This window comes from Prunus avium, chromosome 5 (genome assembly GCF_965620075.1).
Source record: "Prunus avium chromosome 5, drPruAviu1.hap1.1, whole genome shotgun sequence".
In the NCBI taxonomy this organism is placed as follows: domain Eukaryota; kingdom Viridiplantae; phylum Streptophyta; class Magnoliopsida; order Rosales; family Rosaceae; genus Prunus; species Prunus avium.
The window spans coordinates 13,703,027-13,728,825 of NC_142288.1; the positions used below are offsets into that span (position 1 = coordinate 13,703,027).

The 25,799-nt window shown below is 38.0% G+C and overlaps 2 protein-coding genes, 1 non-coding gene and 1 pseudogene across 3 annotated transcripts; 3 read left to right on the forward strand and 1 right to left on the reverse strand.

Annotated features, from left to right (window-relative positions):
* The first annotated feature begins 574 nt into the window (after positions 1-574).
* Positions 575-2,768, forward strand: LOC110768131 (glycosyltransferase family protein (DUF23)). Its single transcript, XM_021971814.2, has one exon. The coding sequence runs from the start codon at positions 749-751 to the stop codon at positions 2,627-2,629; it is 1,881 nt and encodes a 626-aa protein (XP_021827506.2). The 5' UTR covers positions 575-748; the 3' UTR covers positions 2,630-2,768.
* Positions 2,769-3,847: 1,079 nt separating this feature from the next.
* Positions 3,848-3,920, forward strand: TRNAA-AGC (transfer RNA alanine (anticodon AGC)). Its single transcript has one exon. It is a non-coding gene; the product is annotated as a tRNA-Ala (tRNA).
* A 475-nt stretch (positions 3,921-4,395) lies between these two features.
* LOC110768167 (uncharacterized) lies at positions 4,396-8,613 on the reverse strand. Its single transcript, XM_021971854.2, has 10 exons — positions 8,146-8,613; positions 7,595-7,637; positions 7,423-7,501; positions 7,286-7,331; positions 7,090-7,188; positions 6,510-6,578; positions 6,087-6,426; positions 5,812-5,960; positions 5,038-5,467; positions 4,396-4,949 (listed from the first exon to the last, which is right to left on the reverse strand). Exons 1-10 carry the CDS (start codon positions 8,506-8,508, stop codon positions 4,633-4,635), a joined length of 1,935 nt encoding a protein of 644 aa, XP_021827546.2. The 5' UTR covers positions 8,509-8,613; the 3' UTR covers positions 4,396-4,632.
* A 5,057-nt stretch (positions 8,614-13,670) lies between these two features.
* Positions 13,671-15,574, forward strand: LOC110768155 (UDP-galactose/UDP-glucose transporter 4-like; annotated as a pseudogene).
* Positions 15,575-25,799: the final 10,225 nt, after the last annotated feature.

The following is a 25,799-nucleotide window of genomic DNA, read 5'->3' on the forward strand; positions in this document are numbered from 1 at the left end:
TTTTTTTAGGTACATTATTGGATATGTAATTTACAGATATTTTTTTTGGTTTGCAATTTTAGGGGGCGGTATGTGAGAGGGAATGACAACCAAAAGAAATGGGGTGATTGATATGCTATTAATAGGGAGTGTTAATTACAATTATGACAGTTAACGAAATGCTTGAAATAAATTATAAATAAAATATGAAGTTTGGTGGCAACGATGTAAAAATATAAGAATACTACGACCTCTTATATCCTACTGGTCATTTAAATTTGAAATTGGGTTTTACACATAGATTTATAGAGTGATGGGTATATGTATAGGAAATAGAAAATGTAGGGATTTATACTGGACAAGCCCTAAAAAAAAATTCAGATAGGGAATATGTTCCGGTATGCGGCATACGTGATCATACAGTTCCGGTTGAAGACACCCATGATTTCCTGTAAAAAAATTGTCAAAGGAAAATTAAATCTATCTTACTAGATAAGAAAACGACGTAGTATCAAGACAGAAGGAACTAGTTCAAGTGGTAGAAAAGAAGAAGCCGCCGCCTATAAATTATAATATATATTTCCCAACCCAACTAGGAATCCAATCCTTGTCCCACCAGAATTTGACCTCTTCTTGTAAATAAATAAAACCCAAACACCATTTCCATTCTCACTCTCTCTCTCTCGAACCCAGATATTTCCACCAAAATTAAGAAAATTTAAAAAGATTTCTCATTCGAATTCGAATCAGAATCAAATCTCAATCGACGATGAGCCATCATATAAAGCAATTGCAGGTGCTCTCACCGCCTACACCTTCTTCTTCTTCTTCTCGGCCTCCTTCGTTTCTGTCTCTCTCCCTTTGCCTCCAAGAAGCCATGCGTCGTACAGTCCCCGCTTTACTCTTCTTCGCCTCCCTCTTACTCTTCGCCTTCTTCTCTCTCCACCTCTCCCGCACCACTCAATTAATCCACCACTTCCCAATCTCCATCGACAACATCAACTACGCAATCTTCCACGACGATAATCACCACCCTCAGCTTCCCGACACTCATCGCGCTCTCCACGTCTCCTCCATCTCCACCGTCTCCATTCTCTTTCCCGCCTGGGAGCTCCTCCTCCTCGTCTCGCCGGACACTCCGATCTCCGCCGACGACACCTACGTCTGCCTCTTCCAGAACAACGACACTTCGCCGGTCAGATTCTCCAAAACGTTGCCGTTTTCCAACCGGACGACCCTCACATGTCCGATGCCCAAGGGAGTGAAGCATCTCCGGCCGTTATATCAGCCTGTGCTGGCGAGGAGCTCCGAGAAGGACCAGCGGGCTCCGGGTCCAGGTTCTCCTGAGCTGATCCGGTGGAACTTTCTCGTCTACGAGTCATTTTCCACCGAAAACGACGTCGTCGTGTTCGTCAAGGGGCTGAACCACCGTCAGGGCGTCAACCGACCTCCGAGCGACTTCAGGTGCGTGTTTGGCGACAGCGACAAGAACTCCGTGAAAACCGCCGTTACGAGCTCGACACAAGAGGTGTTCAGGTGCCAGCACCCGAACTTAACGGAGTTAGAAGACACCTTCTACTATAACGAGCAGCAGCAGCAGCAGCAGCGGCAGCAGCAGGAACGACGTCGTCAAGATGTGACCAAATTCAAAATCTCACTGGAGATCGTTGACGGAGATGTGGTGGTCCCATCCGTTGCCTATTACACGCGTCCTAAGCTTAGGACTAGACTGACGACCACACAAACGACGTCGTCGAAGCCTGATCCGGATCACGATGTGTGCGCGTGTACAATGGTTTACAACGTGGCAAAGTTCCTGAGGGAGTGGGTGATTTACCATTCCAAAATCGGAGTCGACTACTTCATCCTGTACGACAACGACAGCGACGACAATCTGGAGAGTGTCGTTTTAGGGCTGCAGCAGGAGGGCTACAACATAACGACGCTGTTTTGGGTTTGGCCGAAGACCCAAGAAGCCGGCTTCTCACACAGCGCCATATACGCCAAGCATTTGTGCAAGTGGGTGTTGTACATTGACGTCGACGAGTTTGTGTTCGCGCCATATTCATGGGCCCACTCGGCCCAACCCTCCAAGCACATGATCAAATCTTTGTTACCCAAACACAGTAACCGGAAAAATAATAATAAAAATGTTGCTGTTGGTCAGGTTTCCATGAAGTGCAACGATTTTGGACCGTCGAATCGGAAAACGCACCCGGCGGAAGGCGTGACGCAGGGGTACACGTGCAGGAGGCGGTTCGAGCAGAGGCACAAGTCTATGGTGCTACTGGACGCAGTGGATTATTCGCTGCTGAACATGATACATCATTTTGAGATGAAGAAGGGGTACAGGTCAAGGAAGTTGAGCATGGAGGAGGGGGTGGTGAACCACTACAAGTACCAGGCGTGGCCGGAGTTTCGGACAAAGTTTCGAAGACGGGTGTCTGCGTATGTGGTGGATTGGACGCAGGCGCTGAACCCCAAGTCCAAGGACAGGACACCAGGATTAGGGTTTGAGCCGGTGGAGCCCAAAGGGTGGGCTGACATGTTCTGTGAGGTTAGAGATGAGCGGTTGAAGATGTTGACGCAGAGATGGTTTGGGTCTCCCACGTCCAACAATGGCGGCTACAGAATGTTGTGGCAAACTTGAACTATTGATTTTGGAATTAATGTTAGTTTTTTCTTTCAGTGAATAGCTGAAATTGTAAGGCATAGAAATACAGATTAATGTAAAGTAGTGATATCAGGTGGGATTCATTCAGTGAATTTCTTGTTGGATCTGTTGATCATATGGCTTCATTTTCTTCATTTAAAATGAAGGGAGATTCACTATTATATCCAATATAGAAGCCCAAATTATAAATAAAAAATACTTATATGAAATGGACTTTAGAAACACACTCAAAGCTCATTTACAACATAACAAAAAAGTTTTTAACTTCTTTTAAATTACAAAACTACCATTGATTTCTTAAAACAAACACAACCCCAAAACCTCATAAAAAAGCTCAAAACACTCACTAGGGCATCAAAGTAATTTAATAATCAAAATTAAGTTCAATAGGGCCAGCTGTCATTTTTTGGGTGTTTTTTTTGGTTTGTTTATAGAAATTAAATTGTGTAGGGTTTATTTATAACTTTAGTGCTAATACAGGGATATCTGTTTTAGCTTTGACAAGAATCACCCCCAACAAAAATAGAAAGAAAACCAAGAATAAAAGAAACAAAAAGAACAGAAAATAATAATAAAGAAAGAGCTGGCTGTCTCTGTCTCAGACTCTTCAATCAAGCAATGTTAATATTCTGGGCTTTCCTTCCTTCTTCCACATGCACGTCTCTTTTCTAGACCAGGCAAAGAAGCATCGCTGAATTGATGTTGTTGCATGCAATATTTTATCAACGAGTTACTTTCGACTCATCACTCATGTGATAATATATTTTATTTGCAAGTTGTAACAAATAAGAAATGATCATATTATGTGTCACACCAGAAACTATTAGTTGTAGAGACTCTAGGATAGTATTAGTATTAGAGGGAATAAATTAACATGAAGAAAATATACGTATAAAACGTACTACGCACCTGAAGTCGTAGGTTTGATTCCCCCCTCATCAATATCCCTTGTATAAAAGAAAAAAAAAACATCAACATGAGGGAAAGTCCCAATAAATTATTTGATAAAGTTGATATTATTAACCCATAGGAATTCAACCCGATATTCTCACTCCCAATCGCAATTCCAACCTGCAATTCTGGAAAGCCATTTTGAAATCACGCTAGGTGTTGGCCCATTTACAAGTCTTTTAATGATTAATTAGAAAATATGAATGTTATAAATAGGGAGCAATCAACTAAAATATCAAACAAGGGGATGTAGCTCAGATGGTAGAGCGCTCGCTTAGCATGCGAGAGGTACGGGGATCGATACCCCGCATCTCCATTTCATGAAATTGATATATATATTTTTTTGTTTTGACATTTTTTCATTTATTATTTCATTTTCAGTACTTGAAATTGGTTGGTTGGCTTAGTGATATTCTTCCTTAACTTCTTTTGTGTGTTAAAAGAACAGTGAACAAATCTATCAAGACCTGGATTTCAAAATCGAATCCAATAATCCATTTAAAACAAAAATTCTTAACGATTCTGTTTTAAAATAGCATTAGAGAATTGGTGATTTCTTGTGATTACTTGGTCCATTTTGTGATTTCTTCCCATAAACATTACACAACGGGATCTAACAAACAAACAATTATGATAATTTGGTTAACAATTTCTTCTGCACGTCGAAAATTTGGAGATAAAAATTTTCAAATCGACTTGTGTAACCCAATTTCTTCTGCTATTTGGCTCAGTACTGTTCATGGGTTGAGGAGATTTAAACCCTTTCGGAAGAGGCCAAACTCAAAATTCAATGACCAATAATAATGCATTATGGATTAAATTGCTAAACCAATATATTTTAACATAAAAATGATTAATCTGTACAAAAACTTTGCCCTACTACTGTGAATTTGTCATGATTCCTTGCGGCAATCAGAGAGCGACCTTCTTAACAATTTTTAATCAGAAAGAAATAAATAAATAAAAAGGGCCCCAACGTGTTAATGTAATCCCTACTATTATTGTCTATATACGCTATGGGGCTCCGATCAAAGCTGCAAAGCTAAATCTGGCTGCTGTTGCAAACCAATTTGAACAACGGAACCGGGTGAGCCCGGTGCACCAAGTTTGACGTTCAGGTCAGAGGGGAATGTATAAGAAACCTGTTTATTGTATATGGATGGGCCTTGCCAAGATGCTTCCCCACCAAGCACATTGTTAGATTTTGATCTACTTGAAACTTCAGACTGTTTGGCTTCATTTGAAGCACTATCCTTAATCGGCATTTGATGGATGATGGTGTTGCCGTCCGAAACCATGCTGAGCCTTTGCGAAGGCACTGAAGTGTCGGTTGAACATGGCTTCCCTGTTAATATGGCAGGCACATTAACATTCTCAGTTTGAGCTAAAACATATAGAAGACATAAACCTACTAGTAGTGAAACTAAACTTACCAGAGTGATTTGTGGAACTCTGCCGAACCAGGAAAGGAGGCACGGGTCTTATCCCACAAACACTGCTGTTAAGTGACGCCAACTCATTGTGGAAACTCAATTCTCTCCTACTCTCCATGTTATCACGGCTTTGCTGCGAAAATCTATGTGTAACAACGGGATTTGAGCCTGATGTACTTTGAGGTAGAAGTCTGTCTGTATGGTCGTCAGATGCAGGGTAGCATTGAACCTTCTCTTCTCCCCTCTCGCAGACTGAAAACTGCTGCAACATTGATGACTCATTTTCTCCTATCCATCCCGGACCAAACTTGAGTCCACTAGGCAAAACACTGCCAATTTTCTTTGAAGCAACCTTCCAAGCAACAGGTCCAAGATTTGCAGCAAATCGAGCTAGACTCCTTGCATAACCATGCTCAAAGTGTACACCTACCTGGTTTATTTTAGGCAAATAATAAATTAAAAAATAAGAGATCATGTTATACAAAAATCATATCTTTATACAAGTCTCATGAAGGAAAAGTATATCTGAGCTATTGTTATTTTATAAATTTATGAAAAAGACATACCATTCCGTTGTAAATAAACGATCTTATCATATTCACATGCAAGACAAGATGATACATTAATCAAGCCATGAGATTTGGCATCTATAGTCGCCATATTAGCAAATCCATTGTTCTATTTTTTCTTTTTTACCCTGTCATCTTGCACATTACTCAACAATTCCAGTCTGCCATGCAGAACACAATACAAGAAATTTCTCATTATACATACCGCCACAAGTTGCTTCCACTCTCCTTCAAGACCAGTGAACATAGATGGTTCATTCCCGGAAGCCAGAGCTTGGGCATAAGTGTCACGTCTATTCTCATCTACGGCAAACTGTTTCATCCCATACTTTTGCACACTTCTCAATACCGAAGCTGCAACCAAAGAAGAAAAAAAGGCTCAGTGTGTGTTGAATGAACTAGACAATCAAAACAAAATCAAGAAACTGAAATGAAAAAAGAGTACACAACAGTGGAGCACACCCAGTTGAAATCACATACTTGGAAATTCATTCTCCCATCCAGACAACCAACTTGTTTCACCACTAAAAGACCCATTGGGGGCCCTGTTTAACACATCAGAAGACCTTATGTTGTGTGAAGCAGGTCTTCTTAAATTGTAAGCGTTGGACAAGCTAGGATTCTCTCCTCCAGAAGCAAGAGTTGTTTCAGATATAGTTTGAGGACCTACACGATCAAGTGGAGACCCATCAATTGACTTTTTCATGCTCTTGCCAGGTGGCCTTCCTCTCCTCGCAAGTTTTGGTTTGGGCTCACAATCATCCGTGGCTTGTCTCAAATTGTCAAAGTCCTTTTTTGCAAGTTCTTGTATAGATCGTGCCTAATGAAATAAGTCATCATTAACCTTCAGAAATGATCAAATTCCCCAAATTGGAAGAAATGTAAGTTGAAGCTAGGCCAAACCTGTCGGAAGTAAATAGTATCCGGTGCATTATACTGCATTGCATTTGAACATATCAAAAACGCATCTTTCTGCACAAATTAAACATGAAGTCTTAAATTCCTGTCAGAACATATCAACTAATTTTACTAAACAAATCAAAGTGGAGCACCGCCATAAACAGTGAGATACCATCGGAGTTTGTGGCACTTAGAATAGAATTCTCATAAGAATAAACCCACGGTCAACCACAATAATTTATCCCAATTTCTAAGATTTCGGTGATACATTAGAGTGCCATATAATCAAAATGGTTCCTAAACAGAACAAGGCCAATAAGTTGAAAACCGAAAGCAAGATAAGTTGCATCATGTTCTCAGGCCTTGATTCATCTGCCTTCTTTTACTAGCAACGGGGTCAACTTGACTTAAAAAGGCACCTTAGGCAACAATCATTCCATATAATTTACTTATCCAACTCCGAGATAGAAAAAAGGGGGAGTGAAAGCAAGCAAGAAGATGGTGACATTCATGCAACTCTGGTGAGTGAGTCTGTGTCAAACTCAAAACTCAAAACAAGCAAGAACAAAATTGAAATGCGAACCTCAAACTGTTCCAAGTTGGAGTAAGCTCCTTGATCTAGTTTCATCCTCACAGTTCCAAAATCCATCGGGTTCTCAATGATTTCATGATAATCAGGAAGCTGAACCAACATATTTACATCAAACCACGAAATGGGTACTCGTAAGACCAGCTAGAAATAACATCATAACAAGCAGTTTCAACATAAGAATACGCACCTCTTCTGGATCCACAGGCTCGGAGAACACTCCACGAGTGTCCTTTCTGCAAGAAAGTTGAGACCAACCAATGAAAACCCATTTCATTTCAAAGAGTCAATGAAAAAGACAACAACTTTGGAACCTAAGACACTTACTTTTGAAGCCTATCAAGGATGAACACCAACAACTTTTTGTCTGGCAAAGGTGTCGTGGGACCAGACTCCACCTGCGACCCTGTCCACAAAAACAAAAAAGTTGACATTCATTAAATTTAACCACAGGAAGATACCTTTTGAGCAAGAAATTGGGATCGATTAACAGTGATACCATGTATACTACTACTGTCTGTCGCTTTCAAAACCTCCTGGCTCTGCAAAGAAACCATTAAGACCTATGTTAATGCTGAAATGAAATTTCCCAAGAAAATATAATTTTATTTCTGTCATCATTGAAAAAGAAAAGGGAAAATTAAATCAAGAAAAGACAAACTGAAGCTTTTTCAGACAAAATGGTTTGCGTCTTTCTATAGTACGATATAATAGACAAGAATGGTACTAAGGAATTATGAAGAAATTTAAATTAGGAAATAAAGAGAAACTGAATCCCTCCCACCCCAGATTTCAAATAAACAAATTAATAAAATTAAATATAATGTCCAAAACTTGAAATAAGTCAAACGCATCCCCACTCTCTCTCTCTCCCCAAAAACAGCTTCACGTTTTCGCGCGAAAATCCCTAAAGATGCTAATTCTCAAAGTACAGCAAAAACAAAACAAGCCCATAAATTTCATATTAGTTTTTTCATCACAAGGAAAAAAGAAAAACGGCAACCAACAACGACATCGATTTGTGCCTAATTATCGTAATATGATAATCACCATATGATTAGATCCATGATGGACGGTACTGATCTTGAGAGCGGCCTGTGGATCCTCACCATCCGCGTTCGAATCGGAGCCGAAAGAACCCGAATTAGACGGCAACAATGTCGGAGCAGAATTGGGACTAAACCCGAGAAGGGGCTTATGCTTCTTCTTTGCGCGCTCATCGTCGTCGTCGTCGTCGCCGGCGAGGGAATCGGACGGCGGAGGAGTAGGGTTCCGGCGAGTGGATTGACGGCGATGGCGGTTGAGAAAATCAGGGTTTTGTTGTTGTTGTTGAAGGAGAGCGCGTTTCTGAAGATCCAATAGAGAAGGACGACCCTTCTTCTTTTTGATTGGTTGTTGATTCATCGTCGTCATCGTCTTTTCTGATGCCTCCTCATCTACTATTCTATCCTCCTCCTCTCTCTCTCTACTCTCCCTCTCTCTCTCTCTCTCTCTCTCCAATTCCAACGAAAACAAAGAAAGAAAGCTCTTCGTTATTTTATTTTTATTATTCTTTTATTTTTGGCTTTTTAACTTTTTTCTTTTTTTTAATCTTATTAATATGCAGCATTTTGCTCCCAAAAAAAAAAAAAGGAATAATGTTAGGCCCTTGGGCTAAGGTTGGTCCGTGCGCGTGTGAGTTGTTAGTCTTCTGACTCAAAGTTTCGTAGATCAGCTGATCAACCAAAACAAACAAAAACAAAATTCCCCACATGAGATTAGCCACGTGTTTTTCTTTTGTCAATAAATCTGGAGAAATTTGAATAAATACGACGATACTATTAGGGATTGTGCGTTTATTAACGACGACACTATTAGGGATGTGCATTTATTTATGGATTTCCAACCATTTTACCTTCTGAATTATCATCATAATCAAACTTAATCACTTTTACTGACGACCGAGCTCATTGATATAGAGACACTCGCCTAATCCTCGATGACATAGCCCAATTTTTGTACTAGTTACATCTTTTCTTCAATAAAATTCCATTGCCTTCTCTAAAAAAAAACAAAACAAAAAAATCAATCAATTTAGCACTAGAACTGATTAAAACAACCAAATTAATCATTGTCGTTAAGTTTTTCGAATTTCTTCCAATTTTCCGTTAATAATAAGGTAAATTTGTAATTTTGAGTAAAACAAAAAGTCAAATACATATAACCAAAATAAAAAATAATAAAAGCTAACACAAAATATTTAAAAATAATAAAAACTACAAAACTAGCCCTAAGAGTAAGCCTTTGGTATTCTTTTGTTTTGTTTTTAAACAAATGTTCTTAACCCCAACATCCCATCCCCATATAACTTCTCCTACACTAAGCGGAATTTGAAGGGTGGCCATCCTAAACTTTCCATGCCCTCATGATCTACCATAATTGATGCAGCGGCACTCGAGCAAGGATGTTGGAAAACACGAACCACAAACCACCAAACCCCGTTTAGTCTAAGAATACCCGAAACTTGGCATAAAAGATAGAATAAAATACTCAAACCCGTTAATTCTAAGAATACCCAGATTATGAGCAAAGATGAGAGAACACTCTTTTTGTTTTCAATTTCAATTATCAACAACCATCCTTTGAGAAATATGAGCATACATATTTAAAGACTTAATATCTCATCGCATACATTGAACTAGCACCTAAATTAATTAACCCGTTAATCCATATACATTAAGCCCCATTCAAATAATTACGACTCTAGCTATTCCATTCCAAATACATGGAATTTATTAGAAGCCAAACCAAAACATTCATGCATTGAACTTATTAATGCTTTTGATTCAAATGCCCCATAAACTTTAATGGCTCTTTATTTGCATCAATAACCCTTACCCCAACCTCAAGAGACTTCCACTAGCCTGATTCATCATAAATCAAAGAAGATGATAGTGAGGACATCAACCCCATATTTTTTTTTCTTTTTTCTTTTCTAAATTTTTTAGTTTTAAATAATAATAGTGTAACATCTCGTCCCTATTTTCTTTTTAATTTTCAAAATTTTAGAGTGAATTGTCGTTTTTAAGTGGCTTTTGGGGCTACTTTTTGTTCGGAATTAGTTTTGAAAATTTTCTTTGCTCACGCCATTACGTAGAGCTCGTTCTCACGAGTTCGTAGACATATAGTGGGCTCAAATCGGAGTTATAATTAGAGATTTAAGATCAACAGAAGTCTAGGGCAATTTCGTAATTTCACCCTAAGCCATTTGCCCAATCCCATTTCAGCTCGTTTCTCTCTCTTCTCTCTCCCTCGCCCCCTGACTCTCTCGCTCCTCCAACCGCTATAGTTGGACTTCCTAGCGACCAAACATCGTCGTCCGACCATCATAGCCGACACTCTTGGACCCAAAACACTCATCTCCTCCTCCATTACCTTTCCCTCACCATCAATATGTCCAATTAACCCCTGAAACATCGCTTGTCCCACTTGAAAAGTTATCTCTGTCGCACCTTCACTGTCAAAGGCCACCACCGGCAATTCCTGCCCGTCGTTGTAGATGATCTTGGTCAGGATTTTCCCCTCGTTGAACAGGAGAGCTAACCCAGAGTTACCGTTGTTAGCTTGCCAGAGAAGCCAAATTGATGCCGAGAAATTCTAGGGTTTTCCAACGGAAAACCTTGTCTGCCAATTTGAACTTCTTTCATCGTAGGAAAATTCCTTAAGCCACCCACCGATGATGGTGGCTCGTGGACCATCTAATGGTGGCCCACTTTGGCTTAGAAGTATCTTGTACTCAGCACGACGATATGCTCAAATTGGAGAAAGTCCATCGTTTGATTGACGATCAGAGTTTCTCCTATTATGCACCGTTTGATCGGGAATGATCGGACCGTTAGATCAATCCCACCTGCCGCTCATTTAGGAACTTACATATCTAGAATCGAAGGTTCAGATCTTCCAATTCAATGATTCTAGGATTAGGTTAGTCAATAGCCCTCCGCTTGTACTATAATGGACTTCTAGATTGGAGATTAGTGGACTATTGTTGACCTATAGGAACTTCCGGATCGGAGATCAGAGGTTGTGGGCAATGTAGGCCCAGTTGACCTAGTTAGGGCGCTCCATTAACTCAGTTGACCGGATGTCTTCTAGGATTGTCTTGGCCTTTGGGAACGCTTGAGACAACTTCTTAACTTATTCCTCTATGTTTTGCACACACTTAAGGTTCCGAAACAACTAGGGTTTTAATTTAAATACTGGTTTGGCGTTCAGTTTAATCTAACGCTTGTATTCCTTAAAAATTAGCTTCCTAAGCGCCACATACTACTCAAGACGATCCCACTCAGCGTTGAATTTGCCTTGGACTATCTGTGAGTGGACATTTGTTTTCTAAATGGTTTTAACAATTAAAATACTTATGAGCTTTATTACTTGTGACATTATTGAGATGCATAATTTTAATCTAGTTTATGGATTTGGTTATGATATTCATGCTGTAACTTGGGTTCGATATGAATCGCCTAAAAATGCTTTTGAAATGCTTATTGAATTATGAAGTCTCTTTATACGTATGTTTTCACTTCTGAGTTGCTTATCGAGTAAGGATTTGGGAAGCCTTGTTTAAGTAATATTAAGAAAAACACTGAGTTGCAAGATGACTTGAGTAGCCCACTTTGTATGAGTACGAAATTGTGTTATTTGGGAAATGGTTTTCAAACCCACCTTAGGTACCTTACCCCCGGTTAACTTTGGATTATGGTTATTTTACCCATTTTCCCTTTGTGGGCCATCTATGTTAATAGTATGCCCTTAAAACCAACTAATTATGTGATAATTAATGTTAAGGACATCTTTTGTAATGACTTATTAAGTTATTCATAGGCAAGACCAGTTGTTTTCAATTCATGATTATTCTATATGAAGAAATGTAAAACAACTATAGTCCTAGGAATATGAAAGTGGACATAAAAACTATGTAATGAGATTTCATACATTTGGACTTATCATGGTCCCTAGTCATATCCTAAAATGTTCATGATCGTAGGAATATCAATTAGGCATTGATCTTTCGCCAAGACCAGTATACACATTGTCTTCTCTAAATGTAGAGGATGACGAGGTTTGAAGTAATTAAGTGTAGTGACACCAAGATATGTGTGTAGGTGTTTGCAGGGGAACAAGTACACTGAACACGATTAAAGATATGAGTTCTAAAAAGGAAGTCTTTACTCACATATCAAACCAGAACTCATAAATTGCAAAGGTGCAAACTAATCCTTAGACATGAGACATCATAGTTGTCTTATGACTATGTTGTTTGTCTTTGAGGGCACTATACAGTTGTGTTATAAAAGACATAACTAAAAAGTGTTTATCGGGACTCTCAATAAAGTCATGGTGGCAAATGAATGTACAACAAGGGATCTCTACTCTCAGTAAGGAGAGAGAATACTCCTAGGATATGATTAATCAAATCTTTGCTCAGAGTAGTGGATAAGATTTGAAAGAAAAAGTCTTCAAATCTTATAGGGATAAACCCCCACGGCCAGCCACACTTTGAGATTATGGAATCTTATTAGAGAAAGACACACAACTGCAAGAATAAGTCTTTCTCTCCTCACTTGTGTGTCTTTTCTTATTTAAGCCACACTTTGACATTTCATAGCTAGGGTTTTTGGCTTCCACAACTTTGAGGTGTTGTTGTGGGCACTACTACAATTATGGGAAACTACGATGCATATTAAACGACGGTAAAACTAAAAAGCGTCTTTTTAAAAAAAATCATGAAAAACCACGACGGTTCCTTCTAAAACCATCGTGCTTTAAAAGGCATAGATAAAAATGACAACCGTTCCTTTCTAAAGCCATCATGCTTTAAAAAGCACGGGACAATAATTTCACATAAAGTTCTAAATTTTCACGGGCAGCTCTATCTCTCAAACACTCTTATCTCGCAACCTTTTTAGAAAACCCTATCTCTTTCTCTCAACTCCCTATATCATCTCTGAAACACCATCTCCATGGCGCCGTCTTGGTCATCTACGTCACAGATCTCGCTGTCCATGTGACTGAGTTCGCCAAAAGTATGGCCATGGGTAAAGCCAGACAATACCTTCGTTTAAGTTTGGGATCTGACTTGATTCGCAAATCGCACATTTCTAAGGTCCTCTGTATTCTGTTTATTTGTTTGTTTGTTTCTCTCTCTCTCTCTCTCTCTCTCTCTCTCTCTCTCTCATTTTCTTATGAAATTGTATGTTTTGGCTTCGGTTGTAGAGCTTATAACTACGGCTGCAACTCAGATATGAAATTAGCCTGGCTCTGAGGGAGATGCTGACGAAAATGATTGTTGTAGAGTTTCAGAAGACGAAGATGATGAAGCGGTGACTGAGTTTGATAAAGATTCATTCTCGAGGTTGCTTCAAAAGGTTTCCTTGGTGGAGGGTTGCTTCTTCTTGTTTCAGATTTGATCGCCTGACCAATTAGTCAAATTAGGCCACCCTTTTTCAAATTCAAGTTTTGTTTCTCTGTTTTTATACTATGGATTTTGCATCTTTATTATAGTTTGGATCTTGTTTTAATGTCTCCAAAATTTGTCAATCCCGCTCTTCTTTCTTGTAAGCCAAATGGGCTCATTCATAAGATTTTGTCATCTGATGTGATTTTGTCGGCTTTCTTATGGGTTCTCAAGGATTGACCAAGGGATCATGGGCATGGCTCGATTATCCTGCACAGATAATGTTCAAGTCAACAAAGGTAAACTATCAATAAATCTACATGATCTTCTTTGTGAGCCTTTTTAATTTGTTGCAAAGTCAATTAGGCCTCCCTAATTTATGTCATACTGTGATTGGGAAAATTTAGGTACTGCCTGTGATGTTGATGGGTGCATTTGTTCCTGGATTGAGAAGGAAATACCCAATTCATGAGTACATCTCAGCAATATTTCTAGTGATTGGTTTGATCCTTTTCACCTTAGCAGATGCATAGACATCTCCTAATTTTAGCATGGCTGGTGTGATAATGATATCATGTTCTCTAGTCATGGATGCCTTTTTAGGTAACCTGCAAGAAGTAATCTGTACCGTGAATCAGGATACCTCATAGGTGATCTTCAGTTCCTGTTAAGTCATTTCATGGCTCGTCAAATGCATATAGAATTTTTGATAAAACTATTACCTTTTTGTCTTTATAATTTTCTGTTATATTTTTTGTTTTCTACAGACAGAAATGTTGTTTTGCTCAACTGTTGTTGGCTTGTCATTTCTACTTCCACCCATGATTCTTACAGGAGAACTATTTAAGGCATGGAATTCTTGTTATGAGGTAATTAAGTGATGTCTAATCTTCATTTAATCTTGACTTCACAAAGAATAGTATTGTAGTCAAGTCATTAATGGCATGCCCACCATGCCCATCTAATATGGAATTCATCATGGAGATCCATGACTTGATAGTTACGAATCTCATATTAATTCTCCAACATTGGCCATACATATATAATATGGGGAGTATAAAATGGGATATCTCATTTGCATTGAGGTTTTCTCGAAATAACGTTTTACTTTGAGATGATGGACGGACGATTCGATTTGATCCCAGGCGAAAATTGTTAAGAAATATGGATCAATCACAATTGGACCACAATATATAAGTGGTTTTCCTATGATAGAAGATCCACACATGAACTTCACATGGTGGTTAAGTAGAGAATAATATTAGTGTTGCATCTGGACTGCCAATATTCTTTATGCTGTCTAATTTTAAGACTAATCTTTGTTGCACTATATCTAGTTTCTTATGTTTATTATGCTTCTATCAATGTTTTGTAGCATCCTTATGTGTACGGCGTGTTAGTGTTTGAAGCCATGGCCATATATGTTGGCCAAGTATCTGTCCTATCTCTCATTGCCCTTTTTCGAGTTGCCACCATTGCCATGATAATTTTCTCCTCCTAATCTTCTTAAATTCTAAATTTTTATTATGGTAATTTTCAGCAGCAACTAAGTTCATGATTTCAATATTTCAAATACCCTTCATATATGTGTTATGCAGATTTCAATATTTCAAATACCCTTCATATATTGTTGTTGTCATCATACATGATATTCACAAAGCCCTTGATAGACCAGCATGGGACACGCCTGCTACTGATAGCCATGGTTATGCACTATACTCACTAACTTGATGCATGAATTTCTGGGTTTGCATTTTGCAAACATAAGGGACTTTCTATTTCTTGCATTGTTTATTAATTGGCCTTTTGTGAAGTTGTGTCAAACCAAGAATTCTTGGTTTTAATTGTGATCAAGTTGTAAGGTTGTCATTGGAATGGATGTTGCTGCATCTGAGTTTTATGGGTCAGATAAAACCTATGACCTGAACTTCAAGGAAGAGGTGAGTTATCTGTTAATATATCTCTATGTTTGGTTTGTTTGCACAGAAAAATGATGGTTCCCGAAAGATCTCAAGAAATGCTCTCAAGGACCTCTACAAATAATTTGTGAGTGAGTACCCTATTGTGTCAATTGAAGATCCATTTGACCAAGATGACTGAGAACACTACTCCAAGATGATAGCTGAATGTGGAGAACAAGTACAAATTGTGGAAGATACAACAACTATAAGTTAATGCTTTGGATATGGTGTTTTGTAATTATAGGTTAATGCTATGGATATGGTATTTTGTATGAATATAGTAGGAATCAAGATTGGTAAACAATGTAATTACTATTGAATCTTCAAGTTTTATGAAAGAAATAATTTTTTAGTATATATATGTATGGTGTGGGTAATAGAAGATTTGGACATGAAATTATTGTTTAGAAAGCATTATGGTTGTGTTTAAGTTAAAATCGTTGTAGAGCTTTTGAAGACTAAAAAAAAGAAAGCTAAAATGTAAAATCACTACGTCATTTTTACAGATAATAAATGGTGGTTTTTGGAACAAAACCGTCATCTTTAGATTTAATAGACGTCGGTTTTTAAACAAATTGATGTGTTTGGATAAAATAAATGACGGTTCTATTAGACAAACTGTCGTCTTTACATCTATTAGACAACAGTCCTTTCAGAAAAACCATTGTTTTTACATTTAATAGATGACGATGAATCACCGTTGTAGTTTGACATTCACAAGATGGCGGTCGATTTAACGACGGTTTTCAAAAGAAAAAGATGACGTTTTTTCCCCGTCGTCTATTTCAATTTTTGTAGTAGTGAGGTGAGATTTTCTTCCTCCATCTTTTGCCAAAAATCGTACCAACAAGAGGTAGTCTAGCATCTAAGGCCTCTTGGTTGATCTTCTCTCCATCTCTTATCCATTTTGGTGTGGTGAACTAGATGACTTCTACTTTGGAGCCTCTTGGTTGAAGAAATTCCATTCAAAGATGAGATTGAAGGCCTTTCCAATAAGGTGATCATTCTTGGTTATCCAAGAAAAGGCTACATGGGTAAATGCTTAACCTTTCTTCTCTTTTCCTTTTGTGCACAAAGAGATTAGATCCAAAGATACTTAGGGTAAATGAAATAGGATTACCCCAACTAGATTAAACAAAATGATTCCACCATTATAAATGTTTTTGTTGTATGTGTTGTGGCTAAAATTCATTAGATGCATGTTTCCTTTAATCTAGGCACGTATGACTAGTTTGCACGTACATGTATTGTGTATACAAGTCGAAGGCCATGAATGTTGCATGTACCTGCGTCGAGATTACTTTATAGGTGTCCGCCTAATGTTTTGCATGCACCTGTATTGTATATACAGGTGTTTGGCCAGAATTCTTCCCCTACAACCCTGTTCATGTTGTCTGCACAGGGTTGGCTAGTTTTCCCCTAGGTACACTTAGGTGGAGTGCTTTTACATTGTATCACATTTTATGACTTGAGATTCAATTCATTTCTAGTTTCCACTCTTTATTGTTCATGCATAATGTACCTATATATATATATATATATATAGTTGAGTATCAATCTCTTTTCATACGAGTATATACAAAGGCTTTTATCTAGTTTTCAAAAAGGTTACGAAAATAGAGGGACTAGTATGTCATGTATATCTATTTTCAAAAACTTTCTTTTTGTCCACTCACATTTTTATTGTTTTGCACCCCTATGCAATTGAGAGTTGTGATCTGGGCCACCACGTGAGGTTTTCTACCTTCTGCCGCTCTTTGATTATTACCTTGTAGGAAGTATGGTTGTCAACGGATAGGAGATGGAGCGGATCCACCTATATCCAATCCAATTTGAAATGAAAAACATGGCAACCTGATTCGATCTTATTCGAAATGAAAAACATTGCAACTCGATCCGATAATTCGACAGATCATAAATAATTAGATCCACATCCGATCCGATGGATTATCGGATACCGGATCCGAATTCCTTTATCTCATATATTTTAAAATTAAAAAAAAAAACTAACATATAATATATACATATATAAACTTAAATTTTCCACAAAATAATATGATACATGCATATAAAATATTCAATTACACTTCAACAGGAACCAAAATACTCAATTTTGCTTCAACATGAACCAAAATCTTCCAACTCCACCAAAATACTTTCATCTTCCTCTTTGCATTTTTTGTGTTGGAGAACCGAAATCATATCCTGAAAAAAAAAATGAAAATAATAACTAATCTTAAAAATATGACTAATTATTTTGAACACATAAATAATCAACATTCTTACATGCATGTTTTAGAAGGAAGCCAATCTTTTGTAGTCACCAAAGCCTCAACAATTTATGGAAGTATACAAGCACGTAATTCATCTATTATTCTGCCTCCTGCATTAAATGTTGCCTCAAATGCAATAGTAGTTGCTGGAATGGCTAGGATGTCACAAGCCATTTTTGATAAAATAGGCAGCTTAGCACTATTTACTTTCCACCAATTGAGAACATGAAAAGGGTCACTTCTTGGAAATAATGGCTCAAATATTCATTTAATTCTGACTTTTTATGTGCGTTGATATTGGAAGATTGAGCCCCAACATACCAAGAATCAAATCCACTCAAGTCATCATCTTTGGAAGCCATACCCTGCTCATTATTAGTATCACCAACTTCTTGACTTGGGTACATTTGAGATGAATCCTCAACGTACTCATTGTAAAGATCAAATAAAGTATTATGAACTTTTTCATCATAATTACAAGCATCTAACCCATGGATCTTAGCATAATAAAAATGAACCAAATTCTTTTTTAAATCTTGGATAAAAAACAACTGCAACTGCTAATACCAAGCTACATTGTTCCCAGTATTTATTAAACTTCAACTTCATTGGGGTAGCCATCAAATGGAGAAAATCATGCTCACTACTCTCCCAAGCAAATAAATGCATTTGAATCTTACAAATATCATGAAAAAACACATTTGAGGTAGGAAAATAAGAACCATAAAAAAATATTAGTTGCAACATAGAAAATTCTCAAGAAATCACATATCACTTTTGCTACGTCTCCTCATCACTTGGATGAAACATATAATTATGATCAGTTTGTGCACATGAAATAACTCACCTTGCAATGATATTGTAGACTTGTCACATAGCCAACTTTTCAATTTTCTAACCATCGCATCATTGACACTAGCATTATCAATAACCATGAAAAATAATTTCTTTTCCAGTTTACAATCCAAATCCAAATCAGTAATATATCTAAACAACGTTGCTGCATCGTGAGGATATTCAATATATTTGTAAGCAATTATCTTTTTTTTTTTTTTTTCCAATTCCCAATTATCATTAATAAAATGAGATATCAAGCAAATATATCCAATATCTTGATGATCAGCAGTCCAAAGATCAGTAGTAAGAGTAATCCTACCAGAAAATTCTTCAAAGTACTTATATAGCCTCTCCTTCTCTGTTTTGTGAGCCTGAAAAACATCAGACCTCACTGTATTTCTTGACACAAGGTTAAACATTGGTTGAAAACCATTCAAAAATATCTCAAAGTATTCATGCTCAGCCATATTGAATGGATAATTGTGCATAATAACCATCCTAGCAAAATCCATTCTACTTTTCTCTTAATCAAACTTATGATTTTTAACCACAGTAGAGGAGCCTGAAGTATTTTTTGCTACAGCTAACATTTGTTGATTGATGTCTTTATTTTTTATCTTCGGACATCTAAGCAGATGCTTCTTTAAGTGGCTAGTTCCTTTAATACTATCTCTCACAAATTGCTTACGACAATGGTTACACTTGGCAAGTTCACTACCATCTGGCCCTTTAAATTTAACAAAGTCTTGCCATATCTTACATGTTAATTTGCGTTTCTTTGGAGAATTTGAAGGAGAATCTTTCACCTCTATAACAATTCCGGTATCAGACTTTTTTCCCTGTTCTTCAACCATCTTACTAGTCTAAATAATTACCTAAAAAGGGGTAAGAGAAGAGTTAGATGAAGAAGAACAAATGTGTGGGAAATAAAATGAAGAGTGAAGATAACCATCTTACCTAGGAATAAACGTGTAAAAAAGAGTGAAGATAAATAGATAACCTGAAGATAAGTGTGGGAGACAAAACTAGCAGGAAATGGGTCGACAAAGGCTTCGCAATTTGGGTCACTTTAGCTTCTTTCAATACTAATATTAATGTTTTTTTAACCCAAACCAGTTTAGCTTCTTTCATTATACTAATATTAATGTTTCTTTCAATATCTTTTAGCTTCTTTCAAAAGAAAACTAACACATGTGACAGACAATCTCTTACTCTTTTTTTTGGGTATGATGTGATATATATTATATTTATGTAAATGTATTATGTGATAATATATATAATCAAATTGGATCATTATCGGATCGAATTAGGCTAAATCTAGATTCGTCTCGTTAACTTAACGGGTTAACGGATTCGGCACATAATCGGGTCATCGGATCCTACCACTAGATCCATCTCGTATATTCATTGCATTGGATTCGGATCAAGATCCGACCCATTGACAGCCCTAGTAGGAAGTCCCTTTGTGTATCTCATTTGAGCCAAAATTGTTGTTGTAAACATAAATTCTTTTAATAAAGCTCTCATATTGCCCATGACAAGGTTGTGAGGCCTAAGGCCATGTAGATTTGTTTTGTGGCTTGTGCAAATGATTCTGGTGTACGTGATGAACAATTAGGGATACTTAATTGTGTTTTTTTTTCTACAGGTAATTTTTTTTGGAAATACGCCCTAAAGCTAAACATGTGATGTAACTTTAAGGATATTTCATTACCTTTTACAATAAATCATAAGAGCAATTAGTTGATTTAGGTTATAGTCCCATTAATAGTTATCTACCTAAATAACAAGTTTATATGCAGGAAGTTAGGTCTAGGAGACCCTTCTCTATAAGCTCACACCCTGTAGAGTTCTTGGCATAGGATTGTCAACTAGGCATTGACAATCCGCAAAGACTGGTATACACTATATAAGCTCACACCCTTAAGTGTATGGGTGACTGAAAGTATTTTATGGAAGTTTTACTTACATGTCAAACAAAATCTCCATAGTTGCAATAATGTAAATTAGTCCTTGACCTCAAGGACCACAATTGTCTTATGGAAGCATCGTGGACCTTTGATCATACTGAATAGTCAAATTCACTCGAGGGCATGACTCCAAGGTATGGTTAGGGTTCATGATCAATCCATGGAGGCATTTGAGTGTACAAAAAGGGATCTCTACCTTCAATGAAGAGGGATAATGCTCTGACAATATTATTCCAGAGTCTTCTACCGAAGCACTATGTATGATTGAAAATGGTGATTCCAATCATACTTGTATGAGTCATTTAAGCTTAGAGTTCACATTATGGGCTTGCCATGTTTTCCATGGTCTAATGATGTGACCAGAGTATTGAGTTAGAGAAGGACCGTATTACATTATAATTCCAACTGAATAGGTTCTCCACCTTATTTGACATTGGTTTAGGTAACTGTGACATGTTGCTAGATGTCACTCACAGTTTATGGAAACCCTGAGGACATATCATAACTCAGTTCTCATAATAGGGAGAACTAAAAAGGGGTTTTAATTCACAATCAATTAAGGAAAAGTCTAATTGCACACTACCTCGCCGATTAAAACCTAATGGATTGCACACCCATGAAGTTAGAGACCATACACTTTTGTGGCTCTTATAACACCTGACCCAAATTAACCGTTTTATTGAATTTATTTAATTCTGAATTTAAAATTTTGCCCTTGGGGTATGGTCACTTTAGTCACTTTTCTATCTGGAAGGATTTTGGAGATTTAAGCGGCACCATTGCGTAAAGCTCACTCTCACGAGTTCGTAGACGCATAGTAGGCCTAAATCAAAGTTTTAACAAAGAAGTTGTGGACAATGGAAGGCAGTGGCACAATTGTAATTTTTTCAAAGTTGGATTTTAAAAACAGATCAGCTCTTTCTCTCTCTCTCTTTCTTTCTCTCTCTCTCTCTCTCTCTCTCTCTCTCTCTCTCTCTCTCCCCTGCAACGCCGCCACTTTGACCGATCAGATTGTCGTCGTCTGGCAACCAAATTCAATGAAATTGGTCCTAAAATTCTCGTCTCCCTCTCCTGTACCTAACCCAGTATTGACTGGAAGTTTCGGCAGAAACCTCCCTCATTGCCGGTAACGTTTCTGGCCACCTCAGGTCGCGCCACCACTTGGATCAGGTAGCTCTCTCCTCCCTCTTACTTTCCCCTAGGTCACGCAATAGCAATGGTGGATGTCGTCGCTGTTTCGATGCTGAGAAGTTCTGGCCAAACCCGCACTATTTCGGCTTCGATTCGGCTATTTCCAGCAAGTTTTTGGTGGTGGTCCAAGAACCAAAAATGCTCCCCTAGGTGTGCTGATTATTTTGGTATAGGTATTGTTGGGTGTTTCGAGAATTTTCCGTTGCTGGAATTTTCTCAAGACACCAACGCGCTGCTGGCGACGGGTGACGGCGCGTGGGCCATTATGTGTTGGCCTATTGTGTTCTAAAACACTCCCCATGTCATCCTGAGCACGACAGTATGCTTGGATTTGGAATTGGTTACCATTTGACAATCGAACGGATATTGCACCTATTATGTGATATCCGGGTTCGATAGGTTTGAACCGTTCAATCGGTTCCAATTTCAAATATGTTGTTCTCTGTACCTCTAGGATCACGTAAGAACTTTCGGATCGGAAATTGGAGGTCATGGGCCCCGCAAGTCTGGTTGACCAATTTTGGAAGTTTGACCACTCGGTTGACTGTGAGTCTTTCGGGGTCGTTTCACTTTTCGAAAAGCGTTAGATTGGCCTTAGAAACTCCTCGGTAGTCACGCACACACACTTTGAATCCCAGGAACTTGGGAGTTGAATTTAAGTTCATGGTTGGTTTGCTCATTTTAATTAAGTCCTCGTGTTCTTCAAAATAGGCACTCAAGCTCCACGAGCTCAACAGGCGGGACCCTCTCAGGGTCAAGCAGCTCTGGATTATCTATGAGTGGACTTTGTTTTTAAATAATCATTATTTTAAAAAATGGAATGTCATGCATATATATATTTGATTATTTTAACTATTTGGACTATGGAATTATTATATTGTCATAACTTTGGTTGTGTATCGTTTGTGGGAGTTGGGTATCTATATTATATATAAATATTTGGGTATTGAGTTATGGACGCTATTATTGTCCGGATGTCTATGTATATGGGATTGGGTACATTGGAATATTTGGAATTTGGGATATGGTTTATGGTATATGAGTTGGGATGTGGGATATGTTATATTGGAGTGTTGACAGCACCACCCTATGTACCTCTCTGACACTTGGATACTTGGATAGGTTGGAACTCGGGCACCCTTGACGGGGTGTTACCGTGGGCCCTTGCCTGGCAGTTTGCATGCGTAGGACTTAGTTCAGCTGCACGAGTATTGAGGATTCTGCTGTGCGTGTCTGGGAGCCCAGTCCCCCCGTTGGATGGCTCGTCTCTAGCCACATGGTTATTAAGGATTCTTCCATGTGGTCTAGTCAAACAATCCCCAATTGGATTGTTTCCCCGGTACTAGTATTGGTGTAATGGTTATACATATATATGTATATATGTATATATATACATATATATATTTTCATTCTTATTTACTTGTGTGGATCCTTCCTCACTTATTGTGCTTACAGGCATGTGTCTTGGAAGAGAGTGGTCTAGAAAGGGAAAAAAGTCCAATTTGAGTTTGTGTTATATGTTATATCAAGATTATGTCATACCTTGATTTTAAAGCCGATTATGTATATAAATGGTTTTCGTTGCATGTTTTGGCATCGTTTTCCAAAGCGGTGGGGTTAGTATGTTTGTATACAATTATGTTAAAACTTTACTTTTGTTCACTCACAATTTTCTGTCTTGCGCCCCCCCGGCAGTAGCTTGACGTCATTCGAACAACCAAGCTGAGCCTTCTCTTCTCGTGCCTCGACTTAATTGTAGGATATTTGTTGTCCATTTCCTTTGAAACTTTTACTTTGGTTGTTTAACTAGAGATTCTTAGACTGCTCTGATATTGCCCGTGTAGGGTTGAATTTAAGGCTGGATGCCTATTTTGTAATCTGTATGCTATTGCATTGTGCATGCTGGCAGTTGGACCATTATTTCTGTTGTTTTTCACAGGCGGAAAAATTTGGTAAAGTTCATTTTTCAGGGGAGACTGCCAAAATTTTGGTAGGAGTCTCGACCCCTTTTCCTTTGTTTCAGAGAAGAGGATTTTTTAGTAAGTGGGCTCGACATCAATTAGATGTCGAAAAAACTACAAGGTTCGTCACGAATTTTGAGGAATTTGGGGCGGGTCCTGTTAGCTTTCTTGGAGAATTTCTTTGGATGAAGGCCCTCCCTAGAGTGATCAACCTTTAGAGCTTAGCTCCAGATATAACTACAAAGGTAATCTCTTCAATCTCTCTCTAATAGGATTTCGAAGAGTCTAGGTGCTTCAATCCCTTTAGACCTAAATATAGTTGGGTTAGATTTTGTTTTAAGCTCAAAGTTTTAATCTTCACTTTCGTTGCCTGGAGATTAAGTGTAAACTCATCTTTGTGGCTTAATCAATCTAAAATATACAAGGTTTCCTTTGGGTTTTGAGTCGATTATGAGGGAGATTGCTTGAATTTCAACATGAGTCAAATCCCTTAGCTGTTCTCAGTTGGGGTTAAGGGCATTTTAGTAGAGTGGGCCTGACATCTCGTAAATGTCGGACATGCATAGGGTTCGTTATGGATTCCAAGGGAAAATCCAAGGTGGGTCTTAGAGGTGTCAAACGGTCCGTGCCAGGCCGGCCCAATCCATTTAAACTTGTGCTTTTAATGTATTCGTGCCGTGCTGGGCCGACCCATTTAATTTATCGGGCCATGCTGTGTTGGCCCATTTAGTAAAATCATTGATCCCAGTCCGGCCCAAAGCCCAAGTCCACATTGAAACGGGCTGTGCCGGGCTTGGGCCGGACCCGTGCTCATGCTCGGGCCATACTCAGGCCCAAGAACAAGCCCATTTAATTTGAATTTTTTTTTACTTGATTTTTTTTCCCACTAGATAATTCAAATTATAAACATAAAAAATATAATTAGAAGCAAGGAATGATGAACTATTTGAAAACATTAATCAATCAAATATCCAAACAATATGAAAGGCTGGATGGCAAAAATATGGCCTCGTTAAAACCTTCCCTTAAAAAACCCCCCAAATGAGGAAAATTGGGTCAAGGAAAAAGAGTACCACTGCCCTCCCAAATTATATAAGAAGGAAAACAAAATTAATCTAGGACATCGGGAAAAATATCAGCATTTTTCATCTCCTTTCCCTGAGAGTGAGATCTTAGATTCCTCAAAAGTTGAAGCATATTAAACCTCATCAACTACCATAGGAAACCATCTGCAAAGCCTGAATTTGGAGTGTCTACGTGCACACACACACCTACACAAAAAAGGCAGTCAATCAAATATCTTGTATTAATATCAACCTCTACAGTACAATATGCAGTCAATCAAATATTCCCATATACCAGCAGACACCAACAAAGAAAATCTCATTGAACATTTTGATTGCTACTGTTTGCTGATTTGACCAAAAAAGAATGACGACATTCCCATCAATTGTTTTATAAAATTTTCAATGGGGCTAATGTGTTGAGCTTTTTATACAGAGTCTGTTAATTATATTGAGCTTTTATACAAATCCTACTCAACTTCTATATGTAATACCAATTTGAGCTTCTTCTATCTTACAGATTCCACTTAACATCTTTGGTATATTGAGCTTTTTGGGGTTAATGTATATAAGAACTCTCTAAAAAAGACTAAGAAAAGAATGTTTGAAAATCCAAACCAGATACTTACCATTCAATTGGACTGAATCTTCCTTCTTGTCTCCCAATTTGAACCCAGAAGGTAGAATATGCAAAACCCACACCAAAAAATAAAAAAATGTAGACTGTTGTCTTTGATAAATAATTAAAAATAAAATAAAAACAAGCTCAGACCCTACAATCAATGTTTCTCACAAAGTTTGAGCAACCAAACATAGAAACTATATGGTTAAAGCTCTTACCTTGCAAATCCAATTCTATAGAATCAGAGAAAGCTCGTGAGCCGCCATATATAAGTCTCGCAACAGTACTGGCGCAAAAGAATTGGTCCTTGTTGATCGTTTGCAAGCTATTTAGATGCCTCCAACATAGGTTTTGGGTTTTTATGATGCTACATGGATCTTCCAACACAT